Here is a 17621-nt window from a genome sequence, read left to right as displayed (position 1 = left end):
AACATAAGAAATAGGAGCAGGAATAGGCCAAAAGGCCCCTTGAGCCTGCTCCACCATTTAATAAGATCATGGCTGATCCGATCATGGACTCTGGTCCACTTCCCTGCCTGCTCCCCATAACCTCTCATTTCCATATCGGTTAAGAAACTGTTTATCTCTGTCTTAAATTTATTCAATGATCCAGCCTCCACAGCTCTCTGAGGCAGCGAATTCCACAGATTTACAACCCTTAGAGAGATGTTATCTCAGTTTTAAATGGGCAGCCCCTTATTCTAAGATCATGCCCTCTAGTTCTAGTCTCCCCTATCAGTGGAAACATCCTCTCTGCATCCACCTTGTCAAGCCCCCTCATAATCTTATACATTTCGATAAGATTACCTCTCATTCTTCTGAATTCCAATGAGTAAAGGTCCAACCGACTCAACCTTTCCTCATAAGTCAAACCCCTCATCTCCGCCTTTGGAGTGGAACTTGATCTCACAACTTTCTCACTCAAGGCGAGAGTGCTACCACTGAACCAAAGCTAACAGCTTGTGTATATTCTCCGATTGTTTTCTAATCCATTTATTAAGAAATTATTTTAAAATATATTTGTTTCTCTTTTCAAATCTTAGACTAGCCTCCCTATCAACCTTCCATGGGGAAGTACAGTGCCAAAGCTAGGAGAGGAGACTGGGTAAATCAGGAAGTAGTCTGTAGGTGATGTCAAGCCTGGGGTTGCAAAGCCCGTGGATAAGTCTTGGTCCAAGATATTAATATAAACAAACTATTCTGTTATAAACTTTTGTGGAAATTGCAGTATCAAATTCCATCCTTAGCCTCTTTTTTTTTTCTTAATTTCTCCACCAGTGTAATCTCTGATGAGAGGGGTTTGGGTGACCTTGCACATGAAACATAGAAAGTTAACATGCAGGTACAGCAAGCAGTTAGGAAGGTAAATGGTATGTTGGCCTTTATTGTAAGTTTGTGGGGGGGGCAGGGGGTGGGGGGAAGTATAAGAGTAATGAAGTCTTACTGCAATTATGCAGGGCTTTGATGAGACCACACCTGGAGTACTGTCCACTGTTTTGGTCTCCGTACCTAAGGAAGGATATACTTGCCTTCGAGGGGGTGCAGCGAAGGTTCACTAGATTGATTCCTGGGATGAGAGGGTTGTCCTATGAGGAGAGATTGAGTAGATTGGACCTATACTCTCTCGAGTTTAGAAGAATGAGAGATGATCTAATTGAAACATACAAAATTATGAGGGGGCTGGACAGAGACCGTTTCCCTTGACTGGAGAGTCTTGAACTAGAGGGCATAGTCACAGGATAAGGGGTTGGCCATTTAGGACTGAGATTAGGAGAAATTTCTTCACTGAGGGTTGTGATTCTTTGGAATTTTCTAGCCCAGAGGGCTGTGGATGCTTAGTCCTTGAGTATATTCAACACCGAGATCGATAGATTTTTGGCTTTATGGGAATCAAGGAATATGGGGATCAGGCAGGAAAGTGAAGTTGAGGTTGAAAATCAGTCATGATCTCATTGAATTGCATAGCAGGCTTGAGGAGCCATACGGCCTACTGCTCCTATTTCTTATGTTATGTTTTGATTCCTTGCTAGTATATGGTTTCATGTACCGGTTCTTGGTCTTGCCTGTTGCCCAATACGACGGCGGGCTTGCTGGAAGTGATCAAGAACAAGAATCTAGCCTGTTTCCCACTTTCCTAAACTAAAGTCTTGAGATCAATTGTGGTGTCCCATTGTTGCTCTGGCTAAGAACAGCTAATCCAGCAAAGACCAGGGATCCATTCTGGCAACTACTGGTCTGTATGGCTCAGTACCACACTTGGTGATTCTTTTACCCAATAAACCATCATAGGAGGTGTATATTATACACAACAACAACTTGCATTTATATAGCACCTTTAACATAGTAAAACATCCCAAAGTGCTTCACAGGATTGTTATAAGACAAAAGATAAATTTGACACCGAGCCAGATAAGAAGAAATTACGGCAGATGACCAAAAGGAGCATCTTACAGGAGGAAAGAGAGGCAGAGAGGTTTGCTCTAAATCATAACTTTGTTTGCATAATTCAGTCAAGGTTCTAATCTCGATCCAGAATATTAATTAACCTCCTGAATGAACCCAAGCCAGTATTTACTTAACATCAGGTAGACTTTGTAATTATAAAGGGAGCACATTTTAACACATAATTAATGCATTATGTTTTCACAGGGTATAATCTTTCTGTTGTTATAAATCAGCAATCTTTGGCTTACCATGAGCAGGTTATTTGCTAGTGTATTAAAAATGGTATAGCACAAGTTCCCTGCTCGTAATGCTCTGATATCACACTTTTTGATTAACTGATATTTAAAAATAGCTCTCCCAACTGTGCAGCTTTAGGACAATCTGGCAGACCTGAAACTCCACCAATATAATAGCTCAAAGAGATCTAAATTTTTTCAGCTACCTTTTCCCATCAATAACTTGCGTTCCTATTGTCCAAATAAGGTATGTAATATAAGACATGACATAAAAATCACATTTAACAATAACATGATTATAATTATAAAATTGTTGATTTGCTTTCAATCTCTCTGCGGTGCTGTCCTGCAAAATCCTGGAGAGCTTAAGCTTAGTTCAATAGGATCATTTGTGACGTAGATGGCACTGCAGTTCTCCCCCCCCCCCCCCCCCCCCCCCCCCCCGCCTCTCCCACAGCAGACGTCAGAAATCCTGAAACTAGACCGTCCATCTAAAAATGCTAAATCTAATTGATGTTGAGTAAACACTGGACGATTCAGGGATCAAGCAAGGGACTGATACTGTTAAGTAAATACTGAGAAATAAGTGCATCGAAATGTTGTAGGTGAACAGGACCCTAGTGCAGCCTTCGGCTGCCTGAGGAAAAGAGTGTTCGAAGACCAGACCCTCGAGTCTACTACCAAGCTCATAATCTACAGGGCTGTAGTAATACCCGCCCTCCTGTATGGCTCAGAGACAGTAGACACCAAGTCGCTGGAGAAATACCACCAACGATGCCTCCGCAAGATCCTACAAATCCCATGGGAGGACAGACGCACCAACATTAGCATCCTCGACCAGGCCAACATCCCCAGCATTGAAGCACTGACCACACTTGATCAGCTCCGCTGGGCAGGCCTCATTGTTTGCATGCCAGGCACAAGACTCCTAAAGCAAGCACTCTGAACTCCTTCATGGCAAACAAGCTAAAGGTGGACAGAGTAAATGTTACAAGGACACCCTCAAAGCCTCCCTGATAAAATGCAACATCCCCACCGACACCTGGGAGTCCCTGGTCAAAGACCGCCCAAAGGAGGAAGTGCATCCGGGAGGGCGCTGAGCACTTCGAGTCTCATCGCCGAGAGCATGCAGAAAACAAGCGCAGGCAGCGGAACATGCGGCAAACCTGTCCCACCCCCCCTTACCCTCAATGACCATCTGTCCCACCTGTGACAGGGACTGTGGTTTTCGTATTGGACTGTTCAGCCACCTAAGGATTCATTCTAAGAGTGGAAGCAAGTCTTCCTCGATTCCGAGGGACTGCCTATGATGATGATGATGAGGGGAAATAAGAACATAACATAAGAAATAGGAGCAGGAGTCGGCCATACGGACCCTCGAGCCTGCTCCGCCATTCTGACTGATCTGATTTTGGCCTTAACTCCACTTCCCTGCCCGCTGCCCATAACCCTTGACTCCCTTATCGTTCAACAATCTGTCCATCTCCACCTTAAATATATTCAAAGACTCAGCCTTAAATATATTCAATGACCCAGTCTCCACAGCTCTCTAAGGTAGAGAATTCCAAAGATTCACGACCCTCAGAGAAGAAATGCCTTCTCATTTCCGTTTTAAATGGGCGACCCCTTAATCTGAAACTATGTCCCCTAGTTCTAGATTCCGCCACGAGGGGAAACATCCTCTCTGCATCTACCCTGTCGAGCCCCCTCAAAATCTTATACGTTTCAATAAGATCACCTCTCATTCTTCTATACTCCAATGAGTACAGGCCCAACCTGCTCAACCTTTTGAAGCAGGCGCGGTATGAAGCAGTCTCGAGAGTACAAGGGAGTCGGTGCTGTTGTCAGGCAGGGATGAGACCGGGTGGAGCAGATGATCATCAATTTCACATCTTGTTTTGTGACAGAGATGTTGTGCCAGTCTGAAAGTCCATGTGGAGGGGCAGCAGCGGCAGCATTCCCACAAGCTGATGGTCAGAGGCCTTTCAATGGCTATCCATCGGCTGCAAATTCCTCAGAAGATGCTTTAGCATGGAAACCATTAGTGTTGCTAATACCTCTAAGGCTGGGACTCAGCGAGATCAATGAAGCATACATCAAAACACTGAAGGTACAGTTCCCCCTGCCCTCCCCAGTAGGCCTACTCCCCAGTAGGCAATGGACTTAATAAGCCAAAAATTACGAATGCTGGAAATCTATGAACAATTTTACAGCCCAACAGGTCAATGCTCCACACAAGCCTCACTGTGACTGTGGTAAACTATCCCTCATCATCCGCCTCGACATGTCTGCAGCCTTTGACACCGTTGACCACATCATCCTCCTCCGATGCTTTCCTCTGATGTCGAGCTGGGTGGGACTGCACTCGCTTGGTTACATTCTTATCCAATCGTAGCCAGAGAATCACCTGAAATGGCTTCTCTTCCCGCCCCCGCGCCGTAACCTCTGGAGTCTAACAAGGATCTATCCTTGGCCCCCTCCTATTCCTCATCTACATGTTTCTCCTCGGCGACATCATCCAAAAACACAGCGTTCTGTTCTACATGTACTCTGACGACACCCAGCTCTACCTCACCACTACCTCTCGATCCCTCCACTGCATATGATTTGTCACGCTGATTGAATACTGGATGTCAGACAATGAGCAGAAATTTCCTCCAACGAAATTTTGGGAAGACCGGAGCCATTGTCTTCGGTCCCCGCTACAAACTCCATTCCCTAGCCACTGACTGCAAGCCTCTCCCTGCTCACTGTCTGAGGCTGAACCAGGCTGTAACAATATCGGTGTCCTATTTGACCCTGAACTGAGCTTCTGACACCATATTCCCTCCATCACCAAAACTGCCTAATTGCACCTCCGTAACATAGCCTATCTCTGCCCTTGCCTCAGCTCATCTGCTACTGAAACCCTCATCCATGCCTTTGTTATTTTCAAACTTAACTATTCCAATGCTTTCCTCCCACCTTGCACTCTCCATGAACTTAAGCTCATCCAAAACTCTACTGCTATATTCCATCTTGCACCAAGTCCCGTTCACCCACCAACGTTGTGCTCGCTGACCTACATTGGCTTCCTGTCCACCAATGTCCCAAATTTAAAATTCTCACTCCTATTCAAATCCCCCCATGACCTCACCCCTCCCTACCTTTGCAACCACCTCCAGTACTACAACCCTCCGAGATCTCTGTGCACTTCCAATTCTGGCCTTTTGCACGTCCCCGATTTTAATTGCTCCACCATTGGTGGCCGTGCCTTCAGCTGCTAAGGACCGAAGCTCTGGAACACCCTCCCGAAACCCCTCAACCCCTTTCTCCTCCTTTAAGAGGCTCCTGAAAACTTACCAATATGGCTAAGCTTTTGGTCACCTATCCGAATACCTCCTTGCATGGTTACAACTCTATCTCCACCCCCCTGCTCGCTCTTTCTCCCACCGCGCCCCCCCTCGCACTCCCCTCGCTCTTTCTACCCCCTCATTCCCCCCTCGCTCTATGCACTCCCCTCCCCGCTCCCCCCCTCGCTCTTCGCCCTCCCCTCCCCTCCCCCCCTCGCTCTTCGCCCTCCCCTCCCCCCCTCGCTCTTCGCCCTTCCCTCCCCCCTCGCTCTTCGCCCTTCCCTCCCCCCTCGCTCTTCGCCCTCCCCTCCCCTCCCCCCTCGCTCTTCGCCCTCCCCTCCCCCCCTCGCTCTTCGCCCTTCCCTCCCCCCTCACTCTTCGCCCTCCCCTCCCCGCTCCCCCCCTCGCTCTTCGCCCTCCCCTCCCCGCTCCCCCCCTCGCTCTTCGCCCTCCCCTCCCCTCCCCATCTCGCTCTTCGCCCTCCCCTCGCTCTTCGCCCTCCCCTCCCCCCTCGCTCTTCGCCCTCGCTCTTCACCCTCCCCTCCCCCCCTCGCTCTTCGCCCTCCCTTCCCCTCCCCTCCCCCCCTCGCTCGTCGCCCTCCCCTCCCCCCTCGCTCGTCGCCCTCCACTCCCCCCTCGCTCTTCGCCCTCCCCTTCCCCCCTCGCTCTTCGCCCTCCCTTCCCCCCTCGCTCTTCGCCCTCCCCTCCCCCCTCGCTCTTCGCCCTCCCCTCCCCCCTCGCTCTTCGCCCTCCCCTCCCCCCTCGCTCTTCGCCCTCCCCTCCCCCTCGCTCTTCGCCCTCCCCTCCCCCTCGCTCTTCGCCCTCCTCTCCCCCCTCGCTCTTCGCCCTCCCCTCCCCCCCTCGCTCTTCGCCCTCGCTCTTCACCCTCCCCTCCCCCCTCGCTCTTCGCCCTCCCCTCCCCCCTCGCTCTTCGCCCTCCCCTCCCCCCTCGCTCTTCGCCCTCCTCTCCCCCCTCGCTCTTCGCCCTCCCCTCCCCCCTCGCTCTTCGCCCTCCCCTCCCCCCTCGCTCTTCGCCCTCCCCTCCCCCCTCGCTCTTCGCCCTCCCCTCCCCCCTCGCTCTTCGCCCTCCCCTCCCCCCTCGCTCTTCGCCCTCCCCTCCCCCCTCGCTCTTCGCCCTCCCCTCCCCCCTCGCTCTTCGCCCTCCCCTCCCCCCTCGCTCTTCGCCCTCCCCTCCCCCCTCGCTCTTCGCCCTCCCCTCCCCCTCGCTCTTCGCCCTCCCCTCCCCCCTCGCTCTTCGCCCTCCCTCCCCCCTCGCTCTTCGCCCTCCCCTCCCCCCTCGCTCTTCGCCCTCCCCTCCCCCCTCCTTCGCCCTCCCCTCCCCCCTGCTCTTCGCCCTCCCCTCCCCCCTCGCTCTTCGCCCTCCCCTCCCCCCTCGCTCTTCGCCCTCCCCTCCCCCCTCGCTCTTCGCCCTCCCCTCCCCCCTCGCTCTTCGCCCTCCCCTCCCCCCTCGCTCTTCGCCCTCCCCTCCCCCCTCGCTCTTCGCCCTCCCCTCCCCCCTCGCTCTTCGCCCTCCCCTCCCCCCTCGCTCTTCGCCCTCCCTCCCCCCTCGCTCTTCGCCCTCCCTCCCCCCTCGCTCTTCGCCCTCCCCTCCCCCCTCGCTCTTCGCCCTCCCCTCCCCTCCCCCCTCGCTCTTCGCCCTCCCCTCCCCTCCCCCCTCGCTCTTCGCCCTCCCCTCCCCTCCCCCCTCGCTCTTCGCCCTCCCCTCCCCTCCCCCCCTCGCTCTTCGCCCTCCCCTCCCCTCCCCCCCTCGCTCTTCGCCCTCCCCTCCCCTCCCCCCTCGCTCTTCGCCCTCCCCTCCCCTCCCCCCTCGCTCTTCGCCCTCCCCTCCCCTCCCCCCTCGCTCTTCGCCCTCCCCTCCCCTCCCCCCTCGCTCTTCGCCCTCCCCTCCCCTCCCCCCTCGCTCTTCGCCCTCCCCTCCCCCCTCCCTCTTCGCCCTCCCCTCCCCTCCCCCCTCGCTCTTCGCCCTCCCCTCCCCCTCGCTCTTCGCCCTCCCCTCCCCCCTCGCTCTTCGCCCTCCCCTCCCCCCTCGCTCTTCGCCCTCCCCTCCCCCCTCGCTCTTCGCCTTCCCCTCCCCCTCGCTCTTCGCCTTCCCCTCCCCCTCGCTCTTCGCCCTCCCCTCCCCCCTCGCTCTTCGCCCTCCCCTCTCCCCCTCGCTCTTCGCCCTCTCCCCCTCGCTCTTCGCCCTCCCCTCCCCTCCCCCCTCGCTCTTCGCCCTCCCCTCCCCCCTCGCTCTTCGCCCTCCCCTCCCCTCCCCCCTCGCTCTTCGCCCTCCCCTCCCCCCTCGCTCTTCGCCCTCCCCTCCCCCTCGCTCTTCGCCCTCCCCTCCCCCTCGCTCTTCGCCCTCCCCTCCCCCCTCGCTCTTCGCCCTCCCATCCCCCCTCGCTCTTCGCCCTCCCCTCCCCCCTCGCTCTTCGCCCTCCCCTCCCCCCTCGCTCTTCGCCCTCCCCTCCCCCCTCGCTCTTCGCCCTCCCCTCCCCTACCCCCCTCGCTCTCCCCTCCCCCCTCGCTCTTCGCCCTCTCCTCCCCCCTCGCTCTTCGCCCTCTCCTCCCCCCTCGCTCTTCGCCCTCCCCTCCCCCCTCGCTCTTCGCCCTCCCCTCCCCCCTCGTTCTTCGCCCTCCCCTCCCCCCTCGCTCTTCGCCCTCCCCTCCCCCTCGCTCTTCGCCCTCCCCTCCCCCCCTCGCTCTTCGCCCTCCCCTCCCCCCCTCGCTCTTCGCCCTCCCCTCCCCCCTCGCTCTTCGCCCTCCCCTCCCCTCCCCCCCCCCGCTCTTCGCCCTCCCCTCCCCTCCCCCCCCTCGCTCTTCGCCCTCCCCTCCCCCCCTCGCTCTTCGCCATCCCCTCCCCTCCCCCCCTCGCTCTTCGCTCCCCCCTCGCTCTTCGCCCTCCCCTCCCCTCCCCCCTCGCTCTTCGCCCTCCCCTCCCCTCCCCCCTCGCTCTTCGCCCTCCCCTCCCCTCCCCCCCTCGCTCTTCTCCCTCCCCTCCCCCCCTCGCTCTTCGCCCTCGCCCCCCATCCCCTTTTGTCACTCACTGATTAGAATTTCTTTTTCAGAGATGCTTTATGCTGCCACAATCTCTCGGCGTCATTGGTGGAAAGCCCAACAGTGCCCATTATTTCATTGGATATGTAGGTCAGTAATTACTGAAATGCACCTTTATTGCTGTGATTTCTGAATGGCCGTTGAAAAGTCTATATGGATACAGTTAACGTGGGTATTGGGGTTGTGAATAATGAACAGTTGGGTATTGGGAGATGGTCGGATATTTTCCCAGAAATTGGAATATGCATTGAACTTGCAAAATCCCGAGCGAATCGTATTGATGCATTCTGGAACATTCTGAAAACTGCACATGCCCAGTGTGTTTGGGAAATTACAGCTAACGTTGATGGGACTCCCTGACGTCTTGAATTTAAAACTTTAATGAAGGCATTGAAAGAAAGTTATACGTGTAAATTTAGTCACATTATTGTGACATTTATTATTTATAAGTTTTGGTTTAAATTTTAATTGGAATATTAGAAATTGCAGTTCCTGAGGGGAAAATGTCAAAGTGGGATAAGTAATGCCTCTTGTAACATTCTCCTCATCCGCCATTATAAAACAGTGTCCTCTGATTCACTACATCTGCAAATACATAGCTGTACCTTTTGACTTGTGCTTAGTAACTAAAAACTCAATAAAACAATAACATCATGCAGCAAATATATCACTCCAAAATATTCTCACTTGAAGGTAACGCGTGGCTCTTTATTTTTGTTTGTGAGTGTACCGCGCACAGACAAATCCCATGGTGTGTTACCACCCATCAGCCACGCAATGAACAACTTCCCCAAATACCAGCCCTCTCTCACAAATGAGTTAATGATTACTTCTACAGATAATGGTTTGTAGCAATTCTGTACTCGATAACTAATGAGATTGTAACTGGTTTAATTTCTGCCAGGAACTGCAAATTGTACACACACACATATCCAGAAGTGTAATCTGAGAAGTGCTGCAAAATCTTTAATTAAAAACAAAAAATGCTGGAAATACTCAGCAGGTCAGGCAGCATCTGTGGAGAGAGAAACAGAGTTCACGTTTCAGGTCGATGACCTTTCGTCAGAACTGTAAAATCTTTTGTAAACGGATCCTTGGGTAGGAAGCTGCTGCCTCCATGAAAATTCTTCTGTCATTTTGTTCCCAGAAGATGAGCTGATCTACCTTGACCCACACACAACGCAGCCCGTGGTGGAGACACTTGATGACTTCACGACACCGGACGAGAGTTTCCACTGTCAGCACCCTCCTTGTAGAATGAACATCTGTGACTTGGACCCTTCCATCGCAGTGGTACGTGCAGTGATTTAACACTGGCTGAGCACAAAAATACCTTTGCTAATCTGTTTTAGCCAGCTTATGAGGTCTCTAAGGATCTCTCTTGCAGTGCTTTGGGTTGTAATGGGCTGTCAGACTGGCAAAAAGCAATCTAGGGATTACAGATGATCTCTGAAGGATGTATGAATAATGAGCCAATGATGGGAAATACTCCTTGAAGTTGTGTCCGTACTGAGCAAAACATCAAAAGGGAGGAGAGAAAAAGCCATCAAGCCTGCTCTGTTCAGCATCCATTCCATCATGGGCTTCTTGCTACCTTTCACAACCACCATCCCCTGTTGAGCCCTTACTTAAAGAAACATTGACATTTCATCACCAATCTCCTCTAAAAGAAAACCATTCACTACTGTTAATAACGTAACAAACAGGAGTAGGCCATCGGCCCCTCGAGCCCGCTCCGCCATTCAATGAGATTACTGCTGATCTTCAACCTCAAATCCACTTTCCCGCCCAATCCCCATATTGCTCGATTCCCCTAGAGTCCAAAAATCTATCGATCTCTGTCTTGCATAAACTCAACAACTGAGCATCCACATCCCTCTGGGATAGAGAATTCCAAAGATTCACAACTCTTTGAAGAAATTTCTCCTCATCTCAGTACTAAATGGCTGACCACTTCTGAGTCTGTGACCCCTGGTTCTATATAGCACTCACCAGAGGAAGTATCTACCCTGTCAGGCCCCTTAAGAATTGTATACGGTTCAATGAAATCACTTTTCATTCTTCTAACCTCTGGTTTCTAATGGTTCTCGATAGATATTCCAGCACAGCAAAGACCCTGTGTAGCTTTGAGGACTGGATGGTGCAAGGCCCAGCACATTGTCCTTTCTCCACAGAGATTTGGGTTTGCACCCTGTTCAGACTAATGGGATAAAAATCGTTTGGAGAGTTGGAATGGGAACCAAGGTGGCGGCGAGTGTGGGGGGGTTAAAGTAAATGGGGTTTTGGTATATTCAATATTTATAAACAACTTAAATTTGTGGCTGTAATTTAATTCAGATTAATGTTCCAGTTGAGGCCTTCCTATATTTAACATCTGAATAGACTTCAAAATACTAAGGTAGGAAAAGTTGCTGTCCCAACAAACATAATTCAAAAGGTGCTGAAGAGTTGTGGAAAGGTGCACGGGGATGGATCCAGGTTGCCATTGTGCCAGGAATTCCCTGCACTCGGTCAGTAAGCGGTAATTGTACCGCGGTTGCTGCACATTCTGGCAGTAAGTCTCCATTCACCTACTAATCCACACACCGCTGCCTGGAGCGGCCATGATTAACACTGTTGCAGGTTTGTCCTGGGAGCTGGAATCTCGATTTCCCCCTTCCATAAACTCCTCTCTTCCGATACAAGGTACTCCTGGGATTACATCGGATACACGGCACAGAACCAGGCCATTCGGCCCAACCAGGCTTTTATGTTCCACTCGAGCCTCCTCCCATATTTCCTCATCTAAATCTATCAGCATAACCCTCTATTCCCTTCTCCCTCATTTGCTTGTCTAGCCTCCCCTTAAATGCATCGATACTATTCACTTCAACCACTCCCTGTGGTAGTGAGTTCCACATTCTCTCCATTCTTTGGCTAAAGATGTTTCTTCTGAATTCCCTATTGGAGTTTTTGATGACTATCTTATATTGATGGCCTCTAGTTTTGCTCTTCCCCACAAGTGGAAACATTCTCTCTGTATCCACTCTATCAAAACCTTTCATCATTTTAAAGACCTCTATTGGGTCACCCTTCAGCCGCCTTTTTCAAGAAAAAAGAAACCCAGCCTGTTAGGTATACTCTCGCATTTCTGGTATCATCCTTGTAAATCTTCTCTGCACCCTCTCCAGTGCCTCGATATCCTTTTTATAAAATGGCGATCAGAACTGTACGTAGTAGTCCAAGTGTGGTCCAACCAAAGTTCGATACAGGTTTAGCATAACTTCCCTACTTTTCAATTCTATACCTCTAGAAATAAACCCTAGTGCCTGTTTTTTTTTTTATGGCCTTTCTAACCTGTGTCACAACTTTTAGCAATTTGTGTATTTGTACTCGAGATCCCTTTGTTCCTCTACCCCACCTAGACTCACACCCTCCAACTGATAAGTGACCTCCCTATTCTTCCTACCAAAATATAATAAAGGTAGAGCATCCGAAATCTGGAAACCTCAGGACTGAGGCTGTTCCGGATTCTGGATATTTCCGGAAGGTCTTTCCGACGTCCCAAATCCGGTAACGCCCGTAACGAGGAACGAGGTAAGGGGTGATGGGGAGGGACGTCCGGCGGCCTGGCGACGGGGGGGGGGGAGTCTGATGGCCCGGCGGGAGAGGGGGGAAGTCCGGCGGCCCAGCCAGCGAGGGGGGAGTCCGGCGGATCAACCGGGGGGAGGGGGGGTCCAGCAGCCCAGCGGGAGGCGGTGGGCCCGGATTTCGGAACATTCCAGATTGCGGACGCTCAACCTGTACCTCACACTTATCTGTGTTGAACATCATTTGCCAATTATATACCCATTCTGCAAGTTTATTAATATCCTCCTGTAATTTGTTGCCGTCCTCTTCAGTATTGACTATCCTCCCAATTTGGTGTCATCTGCAAATTTAGAAATTGTGTTTTTGATTCCAGAAGTCCAAATCGTTAATATAAATTGTGAACAACAGTGGTCCCAGCATTGATCCTTGTGGAACACCACTACCCACTTTCTGCCACTGTGAATAGCTACCTTTTACCCCTACTCTCTGCTTTCTGTCTTGAAGCCAGCTCACGATCCATTCTGTCACTTGTCCCCTGACTCCGCATTCTCTGACCTTGTTCATCAGTCTATTATGGGGTACCTTATCGAAGGCCTTTTGTAAATCTAGATAAATTACATCTACTGTATTACCCTTGTTTACTCTCTGTTATTCACTGAGGTTGGTCAAGCAAGACTGTCCCTTTTGAAATTCATGCTGACTATTCATTACTATATATTTGGTTTGCAGATGTTCTATTTTCTCCTTTTAATAGAGATTCTGTTATTTTTCCTACTATTGATGCCAAGCTGACTGGTCTATAATTCCCTGGACATGTTCTATCCCCCTTCTTAAATATAGGTATTATGTTAGCTATCTGCCAGTCCTCTGGCACTACACCTTTTTTCTAAAGAATTATTAAATTTGTGTAGTAATGCCTCTACTATCTCTTCCCTAGATTTTATTTTATGTACTTTGATAATTTAATTTCATAGTTCCTCTTTACCTTCCTAATTGTTTTTTTGACTTCTCTCCTAATCCCTTCGTATTCTCCCTTATCACGCACGCCTCTGCTGTCTATGTACTTAATGTATGCCTCTTTCCTTACCCTCAATTGTTCCCGTATGGCCGCCTTCATCCATCCCCCTCCCTGCCAGTTACCCCCCCACACCCCCTCCCTGCCAGTTACCCCCCCACACCCCCTCCCTGCCAGTTACCCCCCCCCCACACCCCCTCCCTCCCAGTTGCCCCCTCCCACCCAGTGGCTCCACCGACATTGGCTCCCATCCCAAGGTGCAGAGTAATATCGGGTGTTGCAGGGTGCTTCCTGTTGTGTGGAAGCTGGGGAATGGTGACTATCTGTGAATACATTTGTTGTAGCCGTTGTCCAGTGCTGGGCATTGACTGCTTTGTCTGTTGTCCTGCAGGGCTTTTTCTGCAGCACGGAGGAGGATTTTAACGACTGGTGTAAAAGAATGAAAATGGTACAACTAATTCTCTTGACATAAATTGGATCTTCATAGCCAAACTGCTTTTGTTGCGTTGGTTCTGTTAATCTATTCACCTTCATCTACTCTATGGCCACATGGTCACTGGGCCTGGAATAGATCTCTGAACACAGGAAGAGGCACAGTTTCTTAATGCCTGTTTTTTTTAAATAGTAAAACAACTGGTAGGGATTCTAGTATCTGAGCACCCTATTATACAGCAGCGGTTTTAAAAAGTGCAAAAAGTGACTTTCTGAATTAGAACTTGGGATTTTTGCATTTATTTTGGGGATTGAATACCATGACACTCAATTTTTCCCTGAAAACCTTAAATGTCTGGCCTTGATTTTTATTCCATGTTCAGCTGTGGTAGCATCCAGTTGGTCGCACCCTCGCCTCTGAGTCAGAAGGTTGTGGGTTAATGTCCCACTCCTGAGAGTTGAGCACAAATAACTAGGCTGACACTCCAGGCTGAGGGGGCACTGCACTGTCGGAGGCGCTGTCTTTCGGATGAGACGTTAAATGTCTGCTCTCTCAGGTGAATGTAAAAAATCCCATGACACTATTTTGAAGAAAAGCAGGGGAGTTATCCTAGGTGTCCTGGTAACTATTTATCCCTCAATCAACATACCAAAAACGGATTATCTGGTCATTATCACATTGCTGTTTGTGGGACCTTGCTGTGCGCAAATTGGCTGCCGTGTTTCCCACATTACAACAGTGACTACATGTCAAAAGTACTTCATTGGCTGTAATGCGCTTTGAGATGTCCGGTGGTCGTGAAAGGCGCTATATAATTGCAAGTCTGTCTGTCTATCTCATATATGAACATTTATCTCATGGGGTCTGCTCCATAACACCCCACCTATCGTTCTGTGGGGGTTCATCATTAATTTTAATATTTTGTGTTCAACCAGCCCCTCCCACGTATTGTGTATTTGCTGCTGTTTGTACAAAGCTCGGTCAGTTGCCAATCTCACTTACTCGTATCTCTCCCTGTAGATTTCACTGGAGAAAGATGCCCTTCCGATGTTTGAGCTGATGGAGCACCAGACTGCTCGCTTCCCCGATGTCCATTGTCTTACTCCTGGTAACAATAAACTCTTCCCGTTGAATTTAAGTCCAGTGGAGTTGTGTGAACTGCAGTTAGTGCTGCAGTATCCCCGAGAATCTTAAACTAACCAGTATCTGTCTTTCCCCCCCCTTCCCCCCACCCCCCCAGACTTTACAGATTCCGAAAGACTGGAACGATTCTTTGATTCTGAAGATGAAGATTTTGAGATCCTCTCGTTATAAAACAGGACCCCTTTTTGAGTTCAGCTTTTCGAGAGCGAAGTGTTTGGTGATTCTCACGCTGCCAATGTTCTGAAGGAGTGGCAAATTGGCACAGGTTTTCATGAATTCACATCATCACCATCAGTGCACTGGATCCTTGGATGGTGCGCAGTCCTGCGCCCCACTGAGAGGATATCCCGCATCTGTGAACCAGCTCTAATCATCCTCCAGAACTATTTGATGACTAACTGCAAACCTGCCTCTGCTTTACCAACACATCATATTTACCATGTTCTTACGCAACATTTTTTGTTGTACTTTAGCAGCATATTTGGAGGCCATAATTTGAAAGCTCCTGGGGTTTTATCCAGCAGCTTGTTCGTCAGCAGTCCTGCAGCAACAGAACGGGGTCCTGTTGGAGGTTTAAGGCAGCATCAAAATATAATAAGGAAAAATAGACAAGAATGCAGACAGGTTGGGTTCTCTCCTCTTGTCATGTCAATAGGAAATTGTGTTAAACCATCTCTCAAAACTGAGTCGGATCAGCTGCTAGCCCAGGTTAAAGCCGAGGTGGACAGATAAACCTGGGATTGTCAACAGGTACATGTATGGGAGCATTTTCCTGGAAAGGGGTGTGTGACTGATCACTTCCTCTGTAATTGGGGTGATTTATTTTCTTTAAAAAGGGTATGACCGACTGTCTTTGTTACCTTCAGCCCCATTAATGGGATTGTAACGCACTAACTTGACCAGTGTTTGGCCAGAAGGAAAGGTCATACTGTATTGTGGAATCAGATCTCAATTTTGTTCTGTTTCTGTTAGTGGGGCAGAGGCAGAGGGAGCAGCTCAATGATGTCATTACCACTGATCCTAGAATCAGTTTTAGATCTTAATGTGTGTTGGAATTCATTTGGGGACCAAGTGACATGTGTCAGTCCTTTGGAGCAGATTACTGAATTATAATCAGCAGCGTATGAGGCTTTGGGCTATTGAGGATATGTTTTCACCCTGTCTGCTGGTTCCCAGTTTCACCATGGCTGCCGTTGGCTAAATGGGGTTAAAACTGCTGCTGAACAGACGGGCCCAGTTTGATGACTGTCCCAATATGTTCCTTCTGGCTATGTGTGAACAGGGGAGTGGGGAAGAGATGACTCTACTTCCAATGCTCTCCATGTTCATCAGGGAGGGGAGGTTGCTTGCCGCTGGATTAAATAGTGGGCACAGTGAAGCACAGTAGTAAGTAGTGTTTATAGAAGCAGAGAACAATAAGTCACCATTAAATCCAAGCAATATTGCAGTTAACCACTTCTTATAATTAACATAAATGATGTGTTTTTTTTTATTGTATGAAGTATATTCGCTCTTGACATTGTGATTATAATCAGCTTATTGTTTTAATAACTCATCAATGTGCAAAAACTTTCAAGCAAATGTGTGGGGATGGGATGAAGAGAGGTGTAAAGAATGTTAATACAACTTTAGACACTCCATTGTTTCAATCCGTCCCCCCCCATGTTGCTGAGCTGTGTGGAAAAGAGGCTGGTGCTGGCTATCTGTCATAGTAGTGGGGTGTGTTGTCATGGTTTGACTGCGACAGCTGGTTTAATACAGGTGACCGTTACCGAGGTTTGACCATGTTCTTAATTTCATTGACAAGGAAGGGTACGTCTAGTGTGAAAGGGCTGATTCTGCCAGCGCGCTGATAGTTAACTGTAAACCATGTTTAAATAGCACCTATTCTAAAGAGGCTGATAAATGGATGGCTGATAAACGGACTGCTGAAATTATAATGTATCTGAATAAATTGTTTAAAATAATGGAATATTGCTTGAATAGATTGTATTTTGCTTTTGTCCGATGTGGGAAGACTGCATTCTCATTCAGTGGTTTCAGAACTTATTTTTCTCGCCTCCTTCCTCTTGACTGGTAGTTACATGTTTGGGCTGTCTTGACTTGTGTTCAAAGCACAGTCAGTTACTGTAGAAACTCTGCATTCCCTATGAACTGAAATTAGCAACCTTGTGTGTGCTGCAGGATCACCGATTGCTGCTGTTCTTTGTACCATACACCACGTGGGTTGCCCAGCAACTCTGCTAGGCAGTAAGTAACCTTTCTGTTCAGGCTAAACTAATAGTTGGAATTTATTTAAAGTGAGGTAATTATGCCTGAACCTGAAGAGACACAGCAAGCAATTAGTTGATGCTTAAATTGTTACAAAAAAAACCTTAAAATCTTTGTAGTTCTTTCCAAAATCCTTTAACTCAGTCTCTGAGATATTACGTGAGCAGCGAACACCACACAACCCCTCTTCACCTCGTGGAAATAGACAGTCAAACCAGTGACTGAAGTCCTCTGGGAAATCCCCAACCTCTGATCAAATAAGGTTTCAATGGCCAAGATGAAAGACGTTCTACCAAGTCCTGGCGGGGCGTACTAATAAACACTCATTAGGGTTTCACACATGCCAAGCCCGAAACTAATGCTTACTTGAATTTCAACTGGAACCGAACTTCTTTGATAATTCAGCCATTTAAAATTAGCTTTATTTCCTTCCCCAGTCTGCAAATTTACATCAATCAACATTTCAAAAAAACTAGGGGCTAGACTTTCCACTATGGCTGCTATCGCCCAAAAATGGGAGATATTTCCAGCCTTGGTGCTTTTTTTAT

The 17621-nt window shown here is 49.4% G+C and overlaps 1 protein-coding gene across 6 annotated transcripts in view; it reads left to right on the top strand.

The window, feature by feature from the left end:
• Positions 1 to 16774, top strand: part of atg4b (autophagy related 4B, cysteine peptidase) — a 76247-nt gene extending 59473 nt beyond the window's left edge. For 5 of the 6 annotated variants that reach the window (XM_070883233.1, XM_070883236.1, XM_070883235.1 and 2 more), the window contains 6 exons: positions 4160 to 4362; positions 8653 to 8731; positions 9789 to 9934; positions 13618 to 13674; positions 14680 to 14767; positions 14900 to 16774. In XM_070883233.1, the coding sequence (XP_070739334.1) occupies positions 4160 to 4362; positions 8653 to 8731; positions 9789 to 9934; positions 13618 to 13674; positions 14680 to 14767; positions 14900 to 14973 (647 nt within the window). In that variant the 3' untranslated portion in view covers positions 14974 to 16774. The remainder of the gene's footprint in view (positions 1 to 4159; positions 4363 to 8652; positions 8732 to 9788; positions 9935 to 13617; positions 13675 to 14679; positions 14768 to 14899) is intronic. The other variant, XM_070883232.1, reaches the window with a different exon arrangement.
• The last annotated feature ends 847 nt before the right edge of the window (positions 16775 to 17621 follow it).

Source organism: Pristiophorus japonicus, chromosome 6 (genome assembly GCF_044704955.1).
Source record: "Pristiophorus japonicus isolate sPriJap1 chromosome 6, sPriJap1.hap1, whole genome shotgun sequence".
Lineage (NCBI taxonomy): Eukaryota > Metazoa > Chordata > Chondrichthyes > Pristiophoridae > Pristiophorus > Pristiophorus japonicus.
The sequence above is the reverse complement of the archived record's forward strand: the minus strand, read 5'-3'. Positions and strand labels throughout refer to the sequence as shown.